Raw genomic sequence first — 23,314 nt, 5'->3', positions numbered from 1 at the left:
AGGAAGCTAGCTTTATTTTGCTATGGAAGGTTTTTCACATGGCTGAAGTCATCTGTTTTAAACTGTTGACCTTGACACTTGCATGTAATCAAAGCACGAACACAAATAAGAGCAGCCAAGGATATTCGCTATATTGCCAGTAAGGTAGCCAACTAACATTAGCCAGGAACGTTAGCTAGCTAGAAACCAACAAGGCTCTAACACGTGCTGTATTTTGACATTCTTCCACAAAGCCCAGCTAGCTAAAGTATGTAAAGTTCATAGTCAACACCAAACTTTGGGAAACTGCCACGCTGCTAATGTATAAAACACGCAATGGGTGTTGTTCATCTTATGTTAGCTAACGTTACTCCATACACTGGTCAATTTGGCTTGCTTAGCTATGTAGCTAGCTAATGTTATACAGCCCTTACCTTATGCATTGATTCAGTACACTCCCTCTGTCAATGCAATTTTCTTAATGTCATTGTAATCCATGTGTTGCGCTGACTATCAGTGTCAAGTTACTTTTCAATGTGTTCTCTAAAACCTGAAGTTGCCATCTAAGTGAAAAGTATCCTTGGGGTGGGAGTGCACCCAGGTTAAACAACACAAACATTGCTTGCTTGCGTGACCTTTGAGGATTCAAAGGATGATGCCATGCATGGTAACCTGGTTGGCTGTGTGACTGTTTTTGTGTGTGTCACAGAGATCTGAAGGTCCTGGGTTTGCCTTTTTTGACGCCCTGCTCCCAGCCCCAGTGCACACACGGTCTGTGCTTATTTTCACTTATTACATTGCTCTTAAAAGAGCTTTGTTGAGTGGCTATAGACGGAGAGTGTGGTGTGTGTGTGTGTACGAGTGCGCACGTCTTGCTTCTACGGAGAAGAGAACGGTGGAGACTTGAGAGACCAATGGTTTGAGACTTTATCTTACGCAACCTGCCTACACATCGTTTGAAGTACAATAGACTAACATAGCTACTGTAGTGGGTCAAAGCTGTGTGCTGGGAAACCTTGGTAGAGCATTGGTGGAGTAGACATTGTGGTGCTCATGTGAATTTCCTTCATTTTCCGGCATCAGAGCAATGCATGACTGAACATCGAATGAAATGGCCACCAAACAAACCCACCGCTTGGACACTTAGTCACGATCACCCTAATTGGCAGCACCTAAAGTGCTTATCAACCAGGCTCAACGTCTGGACATGGTTGCTGCTGCCACCAGGGGAAATGGAGTGTGGAAGTGGTAGTAAGCTGTGGTCTGCCATCTACCTAACCTATTCCATAACACAATGAAACAATGTTCTTAAAAGGAGTTGTAGCTGGGTTGACATTTTGGCTCAGCGATACCAGAATGGATGGGGATAAGAGATCAATGGAACACAGACTGTTGGGGGATAGAACACGGACGCAGTGATTGGTGCCTATTCAAAACAAAGCCGGTCAAATGAGGTGGATATTAATCAAATCTGTCGCTACAGTGCTTTGCCAAAGTATTCATCCCCCTTTTCGTTTTTCCTATTTTATTGCATAACAATCTGTAATTAGATTTTTATTTGGATTTCATGTAATGGACATACACAAAATAGTCAATTGGCGAAGTGAAATGAAAAAGTAACTTGTTTTAAAATTTCAATTTAAAAACGGAAAAGTGGTGCATGCATATGTATTCACCCCTTTGCTATGAAGCCCCTAAATTAGATCTGGTGCAACCAATTACCTTCAGAAGACACATAATTAGTTAGTCCACCTGTGTGCATTCTGTTACATGATCTCAGTATATATACACCTGTTCTGAAAAGCCCCAGGGTCTACAACACCAATAAGCAAGTGGTACCACCAAGCAAGCGGCACCATGAAGACCAAGGAGCTCTCCAAACAGGTCAGGGACAAAGTTGTGGAGAAGTACATATCAGGGTTGGGTTATAAAAAGAAATATCTGAATCTTTGAACGTCCCACGGAGCACCATTAAATACGTTATTAAAAAATGGAAAGAATATGGCACCACAACAAACCTGCCAAGAGAGGGCCGCCCACAAAAACGCATTTACCGGGCAAGGAGGGCATTATTCAGAGAGGCAACAGACCAAAGATAACCCTGAAGGAGCTGCAAAGCTCCAGAGCGGAGATTGGAGTAGCTGTCCATAAGACCACTGAGCCGTACACTCCACAGAGTGGCCAGAAAAAAAGCCATTGCTTAAAGAAAGAAAATAAGCAAACACATTTGGTGTTCGCCAAAAAGCATGTGGGAGACTCCCCAAACACATGGAAGAAGGTACTCTGGTCAGATGAGACTAAAATTGAGCTTTATGGCCATCATGGAAAACGCTATGTCTGGCGTAAACCCAACACCTCATCAGCCCAAGAATAGCATCCCCACAGTGAAGCATGGTGGTGGCAGCATCATGCGGTGGGGATGTTTTTAATCGGTTGGGACTGGGAAACTGGTCAGAATTTAAGCAATGATGAATGGCGCTTTATACATGGAATTTCTTGAGGTAAACCTGTTTCAGTCTTCCAGAGAATTGAGAATGGGATGAACATTCACCTTCCAGCAGGCCAATGACCCTAAGCATACTGCTCAAGCATCACTCAAGTGGTTTAAGGGTCAATCCAATTGAGAATCTGTGGCATGACTTAAATATTGCTGTAACCAGCGGAACCCATCCAACTTGAAGGGGCTGGAGCAGTTTTGCCATGAAGAATGGGCAAAAGTCCCAGTGGCTAGATGTGCCAAGCTTATAGAGACATACCCCAAGAGATTTTCAGCTGCAAAAGGTGGCTCTACAGTATTGACTTTGCGGGTGTGAATAGTTATGCATGCTCAAGTTCTGTTTTGGTGTCTTACTTCTTGTTTGTTTCACAATAAAAAAATATTTAGCGTCTTTAAAGTAGTAGGCATGTTGTGTAAATCAAATGATACAAACCCCCAAAAATCTATTTCAATTCCAGGTTGTAAGGCAACAAAATCTGAAAAATGGCAAAGGGGTGAATACTTTCGCAAGCCACTGTATTTGTATTTTTAGAGGCCCACAGTCTGGTTAAAATCCTATTTGGCTGTTTTCACTCCATAATATTTCTAAGTTGTAATTTTCAGATTTAGTATTTTTTGCTAAATGCTAACTCCTCTTCGGATAAGCTGGTGGCATAGCTATGATATAGACATCGGCAGTGGTGGAAAAAGTACCCAATTATCATACTTAAAGTAAAGATACCTTTTATTAGAAAATGACTCAATATTACTAAAGTGAAATGATTTGTGTTTAATTATTCTTAAGTATCAAAAATAAAATTGTAAATAATTTCAAATTTCTTACATTAAGCAATTTAATTTTTTTGGATAGCCAGGGGCGCACTCCAAAATCTTGTCTGTCAGATTAGAGGCAAAAGGGATGACCAGGGACGTTCTCTTGATAAATGCGTGGATTGAACCATTTTCCTGTCCTGCTAAGCATTCAAAATGTAACATACTTTTGGGTGTCGGGAAAATGTATGGAGTAAAAGGTATATTATTTTCTTTAGGAATTTGGTGAAGTAACATTTTCAAATATAAAGTACAGGTACCCCAAAAAACAACTTAAGTAGTCATTTTTTACTTAAGTACTTTACACCACTGGAAATCGTTGGTGGTATTTGAAGTCCTCCTTAGGTGTAATGCAGTTGATTGGTGGCGATGACATGAACGTATTGGGGTTGACATTAGAGCTCTGCTCCCCGAGCCCAACGGACCCCGACATTATACAGCAGGTTAGGGCCGGGTAGGGTCTGTTCAAGTTGCTCTGGTTAAGTGATATCTTCATGTCTCATTAAGATCAGAACATGATGCAAGAAGTGCTTCAACCTTGTGAAATGTAGAGGGAAATTATTTCACAGAAAATGTTCATTGAGTTTTGAGTGACAAGTCGTTAACTGCTCTCTTATGTCTCTTCATTGAACAGAGCAGCCCAAGCGGAGCCGTTGCTATGGAGACTGAGCCATCCATACCAGCATTATAGTCAGATTTTTACCCCAACGTAATGTGAATTACACATATAAACAATGGAGCCGGGAGTTGACAAGGACTTCACAATATATTATTACCATACTTCGATGCCGATATGTATTGAGATTCACACGATTCTATATGTGTTGCGATTCGATGTTCCAAACATATTGCTCACTGTGTATGCTGCAGAGATGAGAGGGCAGGAGAAATTTCATTTTGGTCAGTCATGGAAATAAAAGTGCTGAAAACATGTTGGCTCACTATTTAAAAAGATGGAGAACAAGCTATAGGATGATAAATACCGGTGTTTTGGCGCAGGCACAACCGACTGGCACTAGCTAATGCAACTTAGCAAATTTTTGAACATTGAGTTACGGTATTGCTATGATATCATCAAATAATATTGATGTTTTTTTTTAAATCACTAATAAAGAATAGCCTAAATGTAGGCACATTTTGATGGCAGGCAATGAGGGGATGTTGGATCTGTCCTCCAAGGGCGGACGTGGGCATGACGTGGCCTTTCCATTGTTTTGGTCCAACTCTTACCTGATTTAGGTGGTTGTGGTTGAACCAACTTTCCTTGTTTCTGCAGTAAAAGAATGTGTGGAGAACCTGCGCCACGAGGATGATGAGGAGAAGCTGATGGCGTCACTGTGGGGAGCTGAGAGGTGTCTACGGGTGTTGGAGAGCGTGAGTACACATACTAATGGACAACACTTCTGGCCACCAGAAGGCTGGATTCCTAATCGGGGCCCCGCTCATAGCGCTTCCTAGATCTTATTTAATGTCATTTATAAAGTATCCATGGAAAATATTGATCTTAGTAACAGCTGCTCATGCCTCCTAAGCCTACAGTTGTGCTCGGTTTCAATCTCAGCCCGAGTACAGAGTGAAGGTTTAGATTGCAGGTCTGCTGAGGCTAGATTAGTGTGTGTGTGTGTGTGCGTGCAAACCTGGCACTAAGCCTGCGCTTATTGATCAACTCAGTCAGTGAATCCAGTGGGAGTCTTCTAGAAGGGACTCTGTGTGCAGTAATGCATTCACTTGATTTGAGATAAAGTGTTGTATTTACTCTGTAACTCTGTTGTTGCTCTGTGCAGGTAACTGTTCACAACCCAGAGAACCAGGGCTACCTGATCGCTTATAAGGACTCCCAGCTTATCTGCTCTTCAGCCAAGTAAGTGGCCTGTATGGATGCGCACACACACACACACACACACACATTGTGTGTTGTGCATTAAGCTCCAGACTGTGTATTGCATTTATCACCTGTATCGCCAGACAGCATCTCATTGAGGTTGAGGGGTCATCCTGTTCCCTACATAGGGCCCCTGGTCATGAGGTTGAGGGGTCATCTTGTTCCCTACATAGGGGCCCTGGTCAAAAGTTGATGCGCATTATAAGGAATAGGGTGCCATTTTGGATGCATGCCATATAGTGGGCCACTAACACCCACACAATTCAGTCTTCTTTGGCTACAGAAATGCACCGGACTCCTCACTGACACTACATTGTGTTACAAGAGTAATTAATGTACAAAAGTGTCTGTATGCAGCTGTATTGGGAAATGTCAGTTTTCATTATGCTGTGTGTTGGGTTCTGTTTTGACATAGTCAATCACGGCATTCCCCCCTCGTCCTGCTCCTATGCCGGTCTGTAAAGCTAACTCTGCCCCGTATACGTTTGCCTTACCTACCATCTCCCTTTCAATACCCCCACTCTCCCCTTGTATGGTTCAGCCACCCCCCAATCGTTCCAGTGCCCCAACCCCTCCACCCCTCGTCCCACCACAGCCACTGTTCTGTCTTTATACCTGAATTAGCCCTGTCCCGGGCAGGGTTCGTTGCCTGCAGCCAGGGCCTTGGTCGCTCTGCTCAGGTTCCTAACCCCTGCGTCACCCCTTGCACCCCCAGCCAGGAGGCTTCTCCGACTGGGTCAACAAAGAGCCGCTCTGACATCGCACACAGCAGCTTCATTAGCCGCATTCAGCCGGCCGCGCTAATTCTATTACGGGGGGAGAAATCGGAGGGGTCGAGCCACACAGCAGTACACAGCAGCGCAGAGGCCCTCATTAACAGCCCCCTCCGCCAGATAATATATTAACTCTGCCTTTGCTCTCCTCTCTGCCTTAACGGATGATCCCCCATTATTTCAAATCTCATTATTGTTTTTATTTTGCATGAAGCTGTTTTGCTGCTGGTTAGCCATGCTGCAGTCATGCACGTCTGTTGCTAACCTTTTGTTATGGTTAAATTCACCCTTCGTTCTCTCCCGCTTCGCACTGCCTTTTTTAAAATGTATTGTCGGGGATGCTGTCTTCCTAATGGTGTAGGCGTATGTCTAAAGTGGAGTCCGAAATTGACACCCTTAATAAAGATGAGCAATAATGACTATTGAAAATAAATATATACCCCCAAATATACTGAGCTATATTGTATGCTAATACAATTGTTCAGATTTGTTAAAGTTCTCAAACATTTTTAGTATTTGATGCCATATTCCCAGCATGCATTGAATACATCAATCTTGTGACTCTACAAACTTGTTGGATGCATTTGCAGTTAATTTTGGTTATACATTTTGTATTGTCATTTTGTAGTCACTTTTATTGTAAATAAGAATGGAATGTTTCTAAACTCTTCTACATTTAATGTGAATGCTACCATTACGGATAATCCTGAATGAATCGTGAAGAATTATGCATGAGGAAATTAGAGGGTGAAAGATGATACCACCAAGTCATGCTAACCCTCCCGTTATTGGTAATGGTGAGAGGTTAGCGTTTCTGGCGGGTAATGGTCTTTGACCCTCTTGCTCAATCATCATTATTCACCAATCGTTCAGGATTATCTGTAATCATGGCAGCATCCACAAGAAAGATTCTATTCTTATTTACAATAAGTTACTCAAAAATGACAAATTTACCATTTCTATTTGGCACAAAATAATCTGACACACAACCAAAACTAACTGCAAATGCATCCAACAAGTTTGTGGAGTCACAAGCTTGATGCAGTCATTGGGTGCTAGGAATATGACATCAAATACAAAACATTTGACTAGTTGATGAGAATATGTAGGGGTGTCTAATTTTGACCCAATACCTTTAAAAAAAAATTAAAAAACATTTTTTTAAATTCTCTCAACTCTATCTAGGCAATTGTATTAGTATACAAAATGTCCCCCTTTTTTTGCATGTAATATAGCTCATTATTTGAATTGTCATTATGGCTCATCTTAATCATCTTAATCAATCATCTTAATCTATCATTTCGGACCCCACTGTATGTGTAAAGAGACACAACGTAAACGTGTGTTACTGCATTCAAATAATTTCATACCAGTTTTTCATTGGTTTACAAGCACTAGCTTTTCCCGCGTTGTCTGAATAATACAAAAACCCAATAGGAAGAATTGTTGCCCTGAAGAAATCGTTGAAGCTTATTTGCCAGACACACACTGCCGTTGTGGTAGTGTTTAATTCAGTATCAAGTCCCTCCAGAGCTGTCTTCCAGACCCTTTCAGTCCAGTCTGTCAGCCAAACAATCCTCCCATCAAATATTAAGACTATTATCTCCCAGCACAACATCAGAAGGCTAAAAGTTCAATGCTGAAATATGAGAATCTTCAAACTTGAGTGGACGTAAGGGGCCGTAAATGGAAGTGCGCTATATAGCTGACTACCTCTGGTTCAATACTGTTGTGCTTCCTTGGTCCTTGGTACATAAACTAATGAATAATCCATTTTCCCTGTGTGGGGGTATTGACAGGGCTCTGTGGCACTGCGAGGAGATGATCCAGCGCTATAGCCGGGAGATGGGAGTGAACAGCGCCCTGTGTTTGGCGGGCACCGCCCTGCCCTACACCAGCCACAGCAATGTGGGCAAAGCCGTGGAGGACTGCATGAGGGCCATCATCGGCGTGCTGCTAAACCTCACCCACGACAATGGTGAGGCGTGCGCACACACACACTTGAATATAGAGACACACACACTCCATGGCTCACAAAGTATCATCTGGACACAGAATGAGCAGATGGTGCCAATGCCACTGTGGTGGTCGTATATGATTATGGTTATTGAGGACATAAGCATACCTACACCATCTTGGGCACTGGGCAGCACTCGCCTCTCATTCACAGAAGTGCGTTAATGCTTTTTAATTTGACCCCTAAAGAAATTCGGCTTCCAAAATGTGTTATGCACATAACTGTTGATGAGGCCCCATAGTGACTGTGTTCTACCCTGTGTGTGTAGAATGGGGAAGCACCAAGACAGGCGAGCAGGAGGACATGATGATGACATCGTTGAACTGTGTGCTCCGGGTCCCACAGTACCTTCCTCAGGAGAGGAGGTTCGACATCCGAGTACTGGTGAGGGGGGTGTAGTGTGGGTTTGTAGGGGTTTGTATAGCTCGGTTTGCGTGTGAGGGGGGGGGGTGTATTTCTTCAATTTGACGTGTGATGATTCTCCAGGGGCTGGGCCTGCTGATCAACCTGGTGGAGTACAGTGCCAGGAACCGCTACTGCCTGGTGGAGATGGCGATGGATGGAGGAGCTCCCTTCAACTCTGTCCTGGTGGCTGACAAAGAGGAGCTCAAGACAGAAGGATCGCTCACTGCCATCGCTGCCCTGGTGCAGGTGGGTTAGAGAACTGAAGGGTGTGTGTGTTTGTGGGCTCATAGGTCGTATTGAGGTCTCCTACACTTCAATGAGCAATAATGCGATCTCATAGGCATAGATATAGAATAATATATTTTATTGGAGTTGTATATTCAGTACCAGTCAAAAGTTTGGACACACCTACTCATTCAAGGGTTTTTCTTTATTTGTACTGTTTTCTTACATTGTAGAATAATAGTGAAGACATGACAACTATGAAATAACACATTTGGAATTATGTAGTTAACAAGTCAAAATATATTTTATATTTGAGATTCTTCAAAGTAGCCACCCTTGGCCTTGATGACAGCTTTGCACACTCTTGGAATTCTCTCAACCAGCATCATGCGTTAGTCAACTGGAATGCTTTTCAATTAACAGTTGTGCCTTGTTAAAAGTTAATTTGTGGAATTTCTTTCCTTAATACATTTGAGCCAATCAGTTGTGTTGTGACAAGGTAGGGGTGGTATACTGAAGATAGCCCTATTTGGTAAAAGACCCAAGTCCATATTAGGGCAAGAATAGCTCAAATAAGCAAAGAGAAACGACGGTTCATCATTACTTTAAGACATGGTCAGCCAAACACACTTTCACACTATTTCACTCTTCACATTACACTGCTGCTACTCTGTTTTATTATCTATCCTGATTGCCTAGTCACTTTTACCCCTACCCGGAACATTTCAAGTGTCTTTAAGTGCAGTCGCCAAAACCAACTGTGCTACGATGAAACTGGCTCTCATGAGGACCGCCACAGGAAGATCCAGAGTGCCTTATTACTATTATAAACTGGTTACATACGCAAATATTGTTTTGTCATACCCCTGATATACCACGGCTGTAAGCCAATCAGCCTTCAGGGCTCGACCTACCCAGTTTATAAATGGATTTATACCATGGCATTGTTGAATATTGATTGGCTTGATGTGCATTCTAGAGCGTGCATTATTTCTATAACACATGGTTTATTTGCACGGTAGAATTCAATGGCTATGCTCTTTGAGCTGCTTTTGAAAAGCAAAAGTCAAATTGAAAACATTGTTGAGTTAGATTTTCATAATAGCTAGTGCTGGTTTTGGTTGTCTAGGCAACTACTGTCCTATCTAGTAAACTTGCTAGCTACTTCAGTGGATGTTGAACACGTCTACCTGCAAAATAAACACATTAACAGCAGTAAATGTGTTAAATTATAGCCATGGTATAAAAGGGACAATCAGCTTGGGGCTCTGCGTTGTCTGGAAAATAATGCATCTCTGTGGGAGGTCAGTTCCACTCCGCTAGCTCGTCGTGGAACACACCTTCCACGCCGTTCATTATTTTCCAGAGAACTCCTAGCCCCTCGTTGATTATCCCTTACATAGACTATTTGCTTTGACCCCCTTTTTATCTTTCTTGCAATGGCTCTATGCACACTCACTGAACTCTACCCACGCTCAGATACTACACTGACACTCCAACACACACAGACTACTTCCGCTCACACACACATGCATGTTGACGCCAAACACACTTTCACACTATTTCACTCTTCACATTACACTGCTGCTACTCTGTTTTATTATCTATCCTGATTGCCTAGTCACTTTTACCCCTACCCGCATGTACATATTAACTCAACTACCTCGTACCCCTGCACATTGGTACCGGTGCTCCTTGTACAGTGGGGCAAAAAAGTATTTAGTCAGCCACCAATTGTGCAAGTTCTCCCACTTAAAAAGGCGAGGCCTGTAATTTTCATCATAGGTACACTTCAACTATGACAGACAAAATGAGGGAAAAAAATTCAGAAAATCACATTGTAGGATTTTTTTATGAATTTATTTGCAAATTATGGTGGAAAATAAGTATTTGGTCAATAACAAAAGTTTCTCAATACTTTGTTATATACCCTTTGTTGGCAATGACAGAGGTCAAATGTTTTCTGTAAGTCTTCACAAGGTTTTCACACACTGTTGCTGGTATTTTGGCCCATTCCTCCATGCAGATCTCCTCTAGAGCAGTGGTGTTTTGGGGCTGTTGCTGGGCAACACAGACTTTCAACTCCCTCCAAAGATTTTCTATGGAGTTGAGATCTGGAGACAGGCTAGGCCACTCCAGGACCTTGAAATGCTTCTTACGAAGCCACTCCTTCGTTGACCGGGATGTGTGTTTGGGATCATTGTCATGCTGAAAGACCCAGCCACGTTTCATCTTCAATGCCCTTGCTGATGGAAGGAGGTTTTCACTCAAAATCTCACGATACATGGCCCCATTCATTCTTTCCTTTACACGGATCAGTCGTCCTGGTCCCTTTGCAGAAAAACAGCCCCAAAGCATGATGTTTCCACCCCCATGCTTCACAGTAGGTATGGTGTTCTTTGGATAAAACTCAACATTCTTTGTCCTCCAAACACGACGAGTTTAGTTTTTACCAAAAAGTTATATTTTGGTTTCATCTGACCATATGACATTCTCCCAATCTTCTTCTGGATCATCCAAATGCTCTCTAGCCAACTTCAGACGGGCCTGGACATGTACTGGCTTAAGCAGGGGGACACGTCTGGCACTGCAGGATTTGAGTCCCTGGCGGCGTAGTGTGTTACTGATGGTAGGCTTTGTTACTTTGGTCCCAGCTTTCTGCAGGTCATTCACTAGGTCCCCACGTGTGGTTCTGGGATTTTTGCTCACCGTTCTTGTGATCATCTTGACCCCACGGGGTGAGATCTTGCGTGGAGCCCCAGATCGAGGGAGATTATCAGTGGTCTTGTATGTCTTCCATTTCCTAATAATTGCTCCCACAGTTGATTTCTTCAAACCAAACTGCTTACCTATTGCAGATTGTCTTCCCAGCCTGGTGTAGGTCTACAATTTTGTTTCTGGTGTCCTTTGACAGCTCTTTGGTCTTGGCCATAGTAGAGTTTGGAGTGTGACTGTTTGAGGTTGTGGACGGGTGTCTTTTATACTGATAACAAGTTCAAACAGGTGCCATTAATACAGGTAACGAGTGGAGGACAGAGGAGCCTCTTAAAGAAGAAGTTACAGGTCTGAGAGCCAGAAATCTTGCTTGTTTGTAGGTGACCAAATGCTTATTTTCCACCATAATTTGCAAATAAATTCATAAAAAACAATGTGAACAATGTGATTTTCTGGATTTTTTTTCTCATTTTGTCTGTCATAGTTGAAGTGTACCTTTGAAAATTACACGCCTCTCTCATGTTTTTAAGTGGGAGAACTTGCACAATTGGTGGCTGACTAAATACTTTTTTGCCCCACTGTATATAGCCTCATTATTGTTACTATTTCCCTTTTCTACATTTTTAAAAACTATTTAACTCTGCATTGTTGGGAAAGTGCTCGTAAGTAAGTATTTTGTGGTGAAGTCTACACCTGTTGTATTTGGTGCATGTGACAAATAACGTTTGATTGGATTTTTTTTATGGGTGGGTTGATTACTGATTTACATGTACGTGCGACCTTTTCTGACCCGATTTGTGTTTGTGCCCTCAGCTCTTCCTCCAGCGGGAGCAAGCGGCCATAGCGGCAGAGGCGGAGACTGATGACTTCATCAATGATGTGCCCAAGCCCAAGCTGGACCAGAGCGGCGAGTGGCAGGAGTCTGGTGGCGAGATCCAATGGGTGGCCTCAGAGAACAACAACGCCAATGCCGTCAGCGAGAAAGAGAAGGCCAAGAAAGAGGAAGAGAACGAGGAGATAGACCTTACCAAAGGTCTTACCAATGACCTACTTGGTTAAATAAACGCAAAATAAGTCAATAAAATATAACCGAGTGTAATGTAATAGATGCATAATGGCACCTAGGTAACTCTGAAAAGAGATTCGGAGGAACCCATGTTTGGAATATAGGTTAGGAGTTGTATTGGTTATTCTATGAATATTTTGGTGACTGACACTTTCTCCCTTCTCCCTCCATCCCTTCCTGCTGCAGCTCTTCAGCATGCTGGGAAGCACATGGAGGACAGCATAGTGGCCTCCTACACAGCACTGCTACTGGGCTGTCTCTGTCAGGGGAGTCCGGTAAGGACACTCTCCTTGCACTCCTGACACTCACACTGCCAGCTCTGAGTGGCATGGCTGCTCTACATAATCAAATAAACTGTTATTTAAATTGCAGTTCAAATCCGGAACACACTTTACAGAAAATCATTTAAATGATAAAAACACAAGCAATAGGCGAGATGAGAGATGAATAAAGAAACATAACGAATGTCGATAATAACAGTGAAATCATTGATCCGTTCTCGACACAACTGTTTAACCCTGAACCGATGCAGCAACTTCATGTTGAAGCAATGAGACAAGGTCACATCACATAATGGGTTGTATAGACCTAGTTTGGCCTTGTTCATTAGACATGCAGACTTTAGGCTACAGTTTACAGTGCATTCGGGAAGTATTCAGACCCCTTCCCTTTTTGCACATTTTAAGTTTAGAGCCTTATTCTAAAATGGATTTAATGATTTGTTTTCCTCATCAATCTACACGCAATACCCCATAATGACATTGAAAACAGGTTTGTATACATTTTTATACATTTATACAAAATTCAAAACAAAACTTAATTACATAAGTATTCAGACCCTTTGCTATGAGTGAGCATCCTGTTTCCGGTGATCATCCTTCTGATGTTTCTACAACTTGATTGGAGTCTACCAGTGATAAATTCTATTGATTGGACATGATTTGGAAAGACACACCTGTCTATATAGGTCATATCAGAGCAAAAACCAAGCCATGAGGTTGAAGGAATTGTCCGTAGAGGTCCCAGACAGGATTGTGTCGATGCACAGATCTGGGGAAGGGTACCAAGACATGTCTGCAGCATTGAAGGTCCCAAGAACATAGTGGTGTCTATCATTCTTAAATGGAAGAAGTTTGGAACCACCAAGACTATTCTTAGAGCTGGCCACCCGGCTAAACTGAGCAATCGGGGGAGAAGGGTCTTGGTCAGGGAGGTGACCAAGAACCTGGTGGTCACTGACAGAGTTCCTTTGTGGAGATGGGAGAACCTTCCAGAAGGACAACCATCTCTGCAGCACTCCACCAACCAGGCCTTTATGGTAGAGTGACCAGACGGAAGCCACTCCTCAGTAAAAAGCACATGACAGCCCGCTTGGAGTTTTCCAAAATGCACCTAAAGGACTCAGACCATAAGAAACAAGATTCTCTGGTCTGATGAAACCAAGATTGAACTCTTTTGCCTGAATGCCAAGCGTCATGTCTGGAGGAAACCTGGCAGCATCCCTAAAGTGAAGCATGGTGGTGACGGCATCATGCTGTGGGGATATTTTTTAGTGGCAGGGACTGGGAGACTTGTCAGGATTGAGGGAAAGATGAACGGAGCAAAGTACACATATCCTTGATGAAAACCTGCTTGAGACTGCTCAGGACCTCAGACTAAGGCGAAAGTTCACCTTCCAACAGGACAACGATCTTGAGCACACAGCTAAGACAACGCAGGAGTTGCTTCAGGACGAGTCTCAAGGTCCTAGAGTGTCCTGGACTTGAACCCGATTGAACATCTCTGGAGAGACCTGAAAATAGCTGTGCAGCGATGCTCCCCATCCAACCTGACAGAGCCTGAGAGGATTGGCAGAGAAGAATGGGACCAACTCCCCAAATACAGGTTTACCAAGCTTGTAGCGTCATACCCAAGAAGACTTGCTACAATGCTATAATCGCTGCCAAAGGTGCTTAAACAAAGTACTGAGTAAAGGGTCTGAATACTTGTGATATTTTTATTTTCTTGTAATACATTAGCCAAAATTTCTAGAACCGGTTTTTGCTTTGTCATTATGGGGTATTGTGTAGATTGAGGGTGGAAATAATCAATTTTAGAATAATGCTGTAATGTCACGAAATGTGGAAAATAAAAAGTCAAGGGGTCTGAACACTTTCTGAATGCACTGTACATTACATTTTGGCCATTTATCTTAACGTAGGTAAGGCGAACTAATCCATTGTGTACAGCATAGCTAGTGCCGAGGTCACCCCATTATGCATGTTAAACTAGACTGTCGTTTCCTCATGTACCCAACGTTCACTTCAAATACCCACATCACCATTTAGACAAGTTGACTCGTCTGCGATGGCTCGTTCGAACGGCTGCAATAAACATCCGTCATCTGTGTCATTTTAAAGCCTCTCTCAGGGACCATCAATGGTTTCCTTCAAAATTGCCATCTTAAAAGTTTCACGGCCCGACTGTGGAAAAGGAAAATAAAAGCTGTGATAATGTTATTCTGGCTTTAATCTTTTGAAGATGTTATTAGTGATCCAATGATGCCTTGAGAGCTCAGTACATCTGCAGTAATGGACTCTCTCTCGCTGAGTCTCCCATAGGGCAGCTAGGTTGTGATTGATGTGCCATGGACGTTATCCCTCTCTGATAAACCTGTACCAGTCCCAGGCTGTGGCTTTTATCTGGACAGGGCTCTGTGTTCTATCTCATAAAGGTCACGCCTCAGACTTTAAACAAGACTTTTGTCTTAAAACAAAATGACTGTGGCCTGGCTGGTCTAGCGGCCTGTAGAATACATACTGCTGCCAGAATGGTTCCAAACCCGGCTCATTGTTCTTTCAGCGCCCTCCAACTTTTACTCGCTACCTCTGTCATCTGTAATAAAACAAAAACATATATCAAACAAAATAACTAGTTGGGTACACTAGAAGGACTGGACAAGTTCCAATGACTGAATTCCTAAGTTTTAGCCTAAACTAACTGAATACGGCTTTTAATGGAGGAATCGCATCAGAGAGATGGATGGCTGAGTGGACCGGCCATTCTAGCGCCTCTGACCACAGAACATCGGCCATCATTTTCTTTTCTCAACGATTCTACATGTTGTATCACCACCGTTCGTTGACACCCAGCATGTAATCCACTGCGCATGACTAACCTTGGTTATGGTGGCTACAGTTCTGGTGCGTCTTCCCTCGAAGAGATGATTTGGACATGGAGATTAGTTTATCACTAGAATTACTGTTCGCTGACATTCTATATCTGCCTGTTGTGATTGAATATCATCAGAGATTGGACATGAGTAGAACTAACAATGGTTTCAATGCTGATTCATAGTCTTCTCTTTCAGATGAATGTGACTACTGTGAGGGAAAGCCTGCCCAAAGGAGATTTCTCAATAATGACAGAAATGCTCAAGAAGTTCCTCAATTTCATGAATCTTACAGTAAGTTCTCTCACATAAAAAAAATGTCAGTTTTTATAACTTTTTTAAAAACTACTTTTTCTCCCCAATTTCGTGATATCCAATTTGTAGTTAGTCTTGTCCCATTGCTGCAACTCCCCTACGCACTCGGGAGATGCGAAGATCGAGAGCCATGCGTCCTCCGAAACACGACCCTGCCAAGCCACACTGCTTCTTGACACACTGCTTGTTTCACCCGGAAGCCAGCCGCACCAATGTGTCGGAGGAAACGCCATCCAGCTGGCGACCAAAGTCGACTTGCATGTGCCCAGCTTGCCACAGGGAGCCGCTAGAGTGCGATGGGACAAGGAAATCTCGGCCAGCCAAACCCTCCCCTAACCCGGACGTAACGGGTCTGTAGTGATGCCTCAAGCACTGCGATGCAGTGCCTTAAACCACTGTGCCACTCGGGAGGCAAAATGTCTGTTTTTAAATGTCTTTATTGTGGCTTCTTCATTGTGTCATTGAGCTTGTACAGGCTCATGAGTAGTATCCCTCTCTGGTTCCTGTAGCCTTATGTTTAAATAGGGATGTTGTGTGGAGAGTGCTTCAGTGTGTGGTAACTGACCTCTGCTTTCTCTCTCTCTCTTTCACCCCCCCCCCCCCCCTCTCTCTCCATAGTGTGATGTGGGCACCGCAGGGCAGAAGTCCATCTCTCGGGTCATTGACTATCTAGAGCACTGTTAGAGAGGCCTGGCTCTGCAGAAAGGGCCCACACTGGTCACACTGGGGACTTACTGCTCGCCTCACACAGAGACCAGGACAGTTGGGTGGACCCTACCCCAGAGACCACCCACACAGCCTGCTAATAACGACCACCCATCATTGTCATCCCCACGTTCACTATACAAACTGTGATGGTCTCCCCTCACACACGTGAGGCCTGAAGCACTGTTTCAGCATTCCACCACTCCTATTATTATGACGTCTGCTTGGAATAACCAGAGAAGTAAATCCAATAAAACTCCCGTTAAATTCTTGACTTTGTTCTCAACGTTGGGTTGTTCTGTTCCCTCGTGAAAATATAATTTATGATTGACTCATTGATATTCATTCAATATGATTTTTTTTCTTTAATTGATTTCCCCACTTGTTCTATTCAGGTTGTACATTTATATAAAAACTCCTTGTATTCCAAATCAATATTTCCCCTCCTTATTACAGCTATCTGCCTCGACATGTTTTTGTGGAAGGGCCAGACTGTGACATAATTTCCTCCTTTGTTTTGGGTTTTGTTTTCTGTCTGCTGTAAAAGATGGCTCTTTCCCTGCCTTCTTCCTCTGTTAACTTTCAATTGTCATCGAAGTGCCTGAATTCCCCCCTCTGAATCCATAGAAAGAGTTGGGCAGTGACCCACAGAACTGGAATAGGAGCCAGAGCTCTCAGCCTTCTTTGAAATGCTGAAAGCCTCCAGAGCCCCATTGACCCGCTGCACTGATGCCATTGTATTGCTTTCACGACTGTTCTGCTTTTTTGTGTTCTAAAAACCTCTTTGTAGTTGAGTGAGGGGTGTCGAACCCACCAGGCACAGACGTTAATGGATATCTGTTACATTTGGTTGAGTTATCAACTAATGTGAAATCAAAAAGATTTCACTAGGTCATTGGATTTAGGTTCAAAGTTGGGTGAACAATTTGATTAAATACGTTGATGAGTTTTTGCAAATCCAATCAGTTTTCCACGTTGATTCATCGTCATCACATACATTTTGTTGTTGTTGAAATGATGTGGCAACGACGTTTATTCAACCAGTGTTTGTCCAGTTCGAATAGATTTGAGTTCTCTTTCAATGTGCACAAAGAGGTGAGGGTGAGACAGAATTGTTAGTTTGGTCAGTCCCTCACCTCTCGGTCTGTCCAAATCAATATTATCAGAGATTCTAGCTCTTCGAGGACAGACCTGAAATGGTCCCCATCTGTAGTGTTCACTAACGTACGAGAACTGCATAATTTAACTTAGTCTTACCCCCATCATTATTAGTTATGGCCAACAGGAAAGTATGGATGTTTGTGCCTTTGAATTTGGACGGGAGAGCCTCTGTTAGTCTGAATGACCACAGTGCTTCACCTACCAATTGAAGGCTGTAGAACATTTCACAAATTGTTGGTTTCCAATCTCGCCAGCAACACTTCTGTTTTTGAATAAATAAAAAAACAGTCCCCTTTTCTCTGCAATGTTTCAATTGCTTTATTGAGGTTTCTCAGTTAATTTCAACATAATAAATCAACGGGACTGGAAGCCTACCATATTTGTAGCATTTCAAACTTTTAAAATGAAGCACTAGAACTGATAAGATGACTATTCATGAACCAAGCCTCTAGTGGTTGCTGTACCCATACTCCATCTAAGTTTCATAACCGGGGCTCTCAATTTTGTTAATTTCAGGCTAGATTAGGACTGCTATCGGCTTTAGAACAGTGTCAGCTACTGCATTGGTCATATGCTGTTTCCCATAGATTTCTCCCATAAAACTAATATCATTTTATCCTACCTTGGATGTTGTGGTTGTTGAGGCTAAGATTTAAATTTTCTAAAGTTGCATTTATTCTCATTTGGTGTGTATTTCTGTGTTGTTTTGTTTCTCATGGCTGTGCTAAGACACACACCCTCATCAGTACTTTCTAAGCTATTTCAACACTTCTAAAGTTTACAAGAGCTTTATTCACAAATCTGGAAATGAATGGAATAATGTAAATACATTTGTAAATATTGCCTATTGGAAATTAGAAACTGTAGACTACTTTTCTGAATCCAACCCTATTTTTATTTTATACAGCATTTCTCAGTTATTTGAAAGTCAGATTAAAAAGGTATACAAAGCCAAATGCAGGAACATGATCTTTGTACCAATTTCAAGAATGTCTTTGGTTACCTGTATATAATTTTAACTAGAATAAAAATTGCTACTTTCAGTATACCGGTGTCTGATACTTTTTGTATTTTTGTATCATGTTTTGGAAGAATCTATTGCCCGTTTTTACAGAGCATAAACTGGCCCTATAACTTTCAGGCATGCGAAAGAAGCCGAAGCCTTTAGATAAAGCTCACATTGATGCGTAAATATGTTTTTTTTACTTCAGCCAGATAATCTACATAAGGTTTCAAACAAGAATCAACATGTTTTGTATGAAGAAAAAAAACATTAGTAAACACAAACAAATAGAATCAGTTATTTTGTGCCACTAGTTCTCTCCCACAGGTTCATAAACCCTCGCAGCTCTGTCTTCTGTTCTTCGAAAGGCGCGCGCATCACGTTTCCACTGTCTCTACATATATTGAATGTACCTGGCCCAGGTAGCTTTACAGTTGCGTCTTCTGTGGAGTTCATTGTTGACCTTCCGGTTGGGGCCGTATCCACCTTCGCCGTGCTCTCAAATGCAGTGGTGCTGAATTCCGCTACGGAGGGCCTGTCCTGCAACAAGTCGCTGAGCGTCGATATGTATATCTGCGCCATCTGAAGAGTCTCTGATTTGGACAGCTTCTTGTCGCTCTCCAGGTTAGGGATAACGCTCCTGAGCCGGTCGAAGGCAACATTGAGGCCGAGCATCCTCCTCCTCTCCCGGGCGTTTGCAGCCATGCGCCGCCGCCTTTGCGCTCTGTCGATGGTGCTCTGGTCCTGTTCGATGTATCCGAGCCCTGGCAATCTGAGTTCCCCAATAGCGCACGTGTCACATTCGCTCCTGCGCTCTGCTCTCTCCTCTATCCAACTGGTCTGCACAAGAGCTCCATGTGGCAGGTCTATAGGATGCACTTTCAAATCCACAACAGTGTCTGCGTTTCTGGAGATGTATGGCGCAAATAGACTTTTGCGGCGTTGCATTGTCCTGACTAGGGTATAGATTCAACAGTGCAGACGTAACTGAACTTCTACACCCGTGGCTTAAAAAAGTTTCTGGTGTGAGGGGAGAATTTATTGACAAACGCCAGAGTTTGTGAGGATGCTATGGGCGTGGCAAGGGTCGTGTGCGCGTAATGAATAGAGTTAGATCCCTTTGATAATGTCAGCAGGAAGTCTTATTAACCAAGTTCATCAAAAGTGGATTAGGTCCATCTGAGTGATCACTCTGCGCATGGGGCTTGGCTGGGCTCTGGGCAGAAGTGCGATCAGGCCACTTTTTTAGAGCTTGTTGTCTAATAATTTTATTAAGATTTATCCTATATGCTAATAGCTAATATCTTCTCTCTCCCCCCCCCCCCCCCCCCCCCCTAATTCCCAAAACAACGTTTTCATAATTTCGTAAATGAAATAGACTTTTAAGAGATATCATAGGCCTTCATTTACATAGTCACAAATTGTTTTTTAGGCTGGATCATTTAATTCAAGGGTGTAGCCTTATGCTCACAAAAGAGAGAGAGGAAAACCTTGGGTCACATGTATTTATACTTATGTAAAAAGATAAATGAACAGTAAGATAACGGACAGGCAAGACACAAACGCAATGTGTATAATCTCATCCGATTTAGCGCTGTCCACTAAAGCGATGTGGGCCCTATTTTCTCTGCGCACATCAACACTGCGGTAACCCACGCTTTCCCTACTCTGGCATCTGCCTCTTCAAAAATCTGTAAATGAATAATACACACATATTGTAGAGTGGTCTCAGAGTTGGATAGTTGGCGAGCTCCAGCAACACGTGGTAGGAGGTCCTGACAGTTGTTGGCACACTCCTCATATTAAACTTAATGAAGCGTCTCATTGAACGGAGGAGGCAGGCCTGCGATCAAACCCCGCCGGACGAGTAGATTAGAGCGCCCCCCCCCCCCCCCCCCCCCCCCCCATGACGAGGGTAAATTGGAGTGCATACATGTCTGTCAGAGCAAGACAAGAAGAAATGAGGCCAAATTTCACTGACGGGATTAGCCGTGGAGGGTAAAAGGGGAAAAGCTTCTTCTTTTCAGTGTTTGCCATCACCAACAAAAGACGCAAACCGGACGCACGAGCCAAGTGTTGGAGAGAGGCTCACACTTGTCAGAAGTCATTAAATTCGGCTGCGCATCGAGTAAAGTAATGAAACAAGCGCATTCTAATGAAAAGGGATTTACCTGGAAATTATAATCAAATTATTCGAGTTATTCCTGATATGCGGATTTTAATAGGCCTAAAACAATTCACTTGATGAAATTAGTAGGCCTATCTGATTTAAGACGGATCAAATCTGAAAAATAATTGTGTCATGGTAGATTGCTAATAAACCATTGCTTTTAGCGAAGAAGTAAAACATCACCATATCCGTTATTTTCACAAATTAGCCTAATTTGAAACCTAATTAGCATTTTACTGGGAGAAGAAAAAGAGGGCATTCATCTAGGCCTATTGGAAATACACTTAGTTCATAACAGCAGAGGAAACAGAACCCATGGTCATCATCAGTGATGTAAAGTACTTACGTAAAAATACTTTAAAGTACTACTTAAGGAGTTTTTTTGGTATACTTTACTTTACTATTTTTATTTCATGACAATTTACTTTGCTACATTCCTAAAGAAAATAATGTACTTTTTTTCATACATTTCCCCTGACACCTTAAAGTACTCCTTACATTTTGAATGCTTAGAAGGACAGGAAAATTGTCAAATTCAAGCACATGTAAAGAGTACATTCCTGCCTCGGTTCTGGCAGACTCACTAAACACATGCTTTGTTTGTAAATTATGTCTGACTGTTGGAGCGTGCCCCTGGTTATCCATAAATAAAAAAAAACAAGAAATGGTGCCGTCTGGTTTGCTTAATATAAGTAATTTGAAATGATTTATACTTTTACTTTTGATACTTAAGTACATTTGATCAATTCCATTTCCATTTGATACTTAAGTATATTTAAAACCAAATACTTTTAAACTTTTACTTTAAGTAGTATTTTACTGGGTAACTCACTTTTACTTGAGTAATTTTCTATCAACGTATCTATACTTTTACTCAAGTATGACAATTGGGTACTTCTTCCACCACTGGTCATTATATAGTATATTCCTCAAATATTGGCTAGCCAGGCTATTGCTTGATAATTTTGTATAAAATAGTGTAAAAATATTGTAAACTACATTCCGTCTATAATCCGGCGCCGAGTTGATTTCTAACCTTGCACCTGTTTGAGGCTACCGTGCTGGCTGCGGTAGCAAGCCCTCGCCATCATCTAGGGTCTCGTCACTTTCACATTAGGAACAACCCTTCTAGACGTCACCTATAATTTTAGCAAACCTTAACCCTTGTCCTAACCTTAACCTAATTATTCTAACCTGCTACGTTAATTCTCTAACCTACTGCGTAAATTATCCAAACATGCTAGGAAAAGTCACTTGTGACATTAGCAGCATCCCATCTAGTCAAAACCATCCTCTAGGCACAGACAGATGTGCACCACCATAAAAGGCTCTGCGTGGTCAATCCGACGTCTGCATTGACCGTGCGGCATTTACGGTGATATGGCCTCTGCAGCGGTCAGGGCAATCATTCATACTTGCGCTTAGTTGTGCAGAGCTGTTGTCAAGGAAGTTAATTTGTGATGATACAGGACCTCGCGCCCCCACCTACCGTCAACCAGTCATGTCAATACAAGCTATATGGAGCCCTCCACATTGTTACACATACTAAGAGAAGCACAGTGATGCGGTACTGAGCTCAATTGAGCCTTCGCGTGCCTCCAGAGGCTACACAATTCCTTCTCGCATCTACACGCTCTCCTCCTCTCACCATTTCCCTTCTCTTGTGGAAAACACATCAGCTGTCTGGGACCAGGTGAAAAAACCTTTCCAAGCCAAACCTTCATATCATAACTGCTAACCACTACACACAGCCTACACCGTTGCCACCATATTAGCTAACGTCATAGTCAACATGCAGTAGCTAATAGAACTAAAGTGTTAGTAAACCTGCTATAATCATGCAGTACATTGTACAGTCAGCAAGCAGTTTAGCACTCACACCGCTGGGCCCCGGTGGCAGTAAATTAATCAAACCAAAAGCTTACCTGGACTTGGAAGAGTTCCAATGTTGGGTAGCCATAGCCAGCTAGCTAACATAGCATCCCTCTCTGTTTGAGCCATGTGTTTCAGTAACATCACTTTTTTAATGTTTCACTATTCCCCCCCCCCCCCCCTAAATTCACTGAGGAGGATGGTCCTTTCCTTCCTCCTCTGAGGAGCCTCCACAGATCTTCAGATCCTCTTTTTTTGTTGCAGCCACATTTCTCCACCACGTAACCTTTTAGAAAATAAAGACAAGCACAAGAGAAAACCAATTAAAAGCCATTATCAATCTTCTACTAACAGAGCTGACATAAGACAACACAGAAAAACATTTGATAAACAATGTTAATCTTTCCAACAATGGCCTCCAGTTTTCAGTCTTAAGTCGAGGGAGTCCTTGGCAACAGGTCAAAAGAGGTAAGTAGAATGGGTAAGTATACCATTATGAACATCCTACAAGCACATATACCTTTTAGCTAACATGACAAAAACAGAAGCTTTATAGCTACATTTCAAT

General features: G+C 42.6%; 2 protein-coding genes across 2 annotated transcripts in view; one reads left to right on the top strand and one right to left on the bottom strand.

Annotated features, from left to right (window-relative positions):
- LOC110491419 (wings apart-like protein homolog) overlaps positions 1–18,747 on the top strand; it is a 46,165-nt gene extending 27,418 nt beyond the window's left edge. The window contains exons 12-20 of the mRNA XM_036946263.1: positions 4,563–4,660; positions 5,071–5,147; positions 7,741–7,919; positions 8,227–8,342; positions 8,445–8,609; positions 12,117–12,336; positions 12,556–12,644; positions 15,719–15,814; positions 16,454–18,747. Coding sequence (XP_036802158.1) covers positions 4,563–4,660; positions 5,071–5,147; positions 7,741–7,919; positions 8,227–8,342; positions 8,445–8,609; positions 12,117–12,336; positions 12,556–12,644; positions 15,719–15,814; positions 16,454–16,519 — 1,106 coding nt within the window. The 3' untranslated portion in view covers positions 16,520–18,747. The remainder of the gene's footprint in view (positions 1–4,562; positions 4,661–5,070; positions 5,148–7,740; positions 7,920–8,226; positions 8,343–8,444; positions 8,610–12,116; positions 12,337–12,555; positions 12,645–15,718; positions 15,815–16,453) is intronic.
- Positions 18,748–18,885: 138 nt separating this feature from the next.
- Positions 18,886–19,708, bottom strand: atoh1c (atonal bHLH transcription factor 1c). The gene has a single exon (XM_021564849.2). It carries the CDS (start codon positions 19,650–19,652, stop codon positions 19,002–19,004), a length of 651 nt encoding a protein of 216 aa, XP_021420524.1. The 5' UTR covers positions 19,653–19,708; the 3' UTR covers positions 18,886–19,001.
- Between the last annotated feature and the right edge of the window lie 3,606 nt (positions 19,709–23,314).

This window comes from Oncorhynchus mykiss, chromosome 16 (genome assembly GCF_013265735.2).
Source record: "Oncorhynchus mykiss isolate Arlee chromosome 16, USDA_OmykA_1.1, whole genome shotgun sequence".
NCBI classification, from domain to species: domain Eukaryota; kingdom Metazoa; phylum Chordata; class Actinopteri; order Salmoniformes; family Salmonidae; genus Oncorhynchus; species Oncorhynchus mykiss.
Note: the sequence above shows the minus strand (reverse complement) of the source record. Positions and strands in the feature narration are given on the sequence as shown.

Bases quoted from the DNA above. Each gene is read 5' to 3' on its own strand.
- atoh1c (XM_021564849.2), bottom strand. From the start codon at position 19,652: ATGCAACGCCGCAAAAGTCTATTTGCGCCATACATCTCCAGAAACGCA.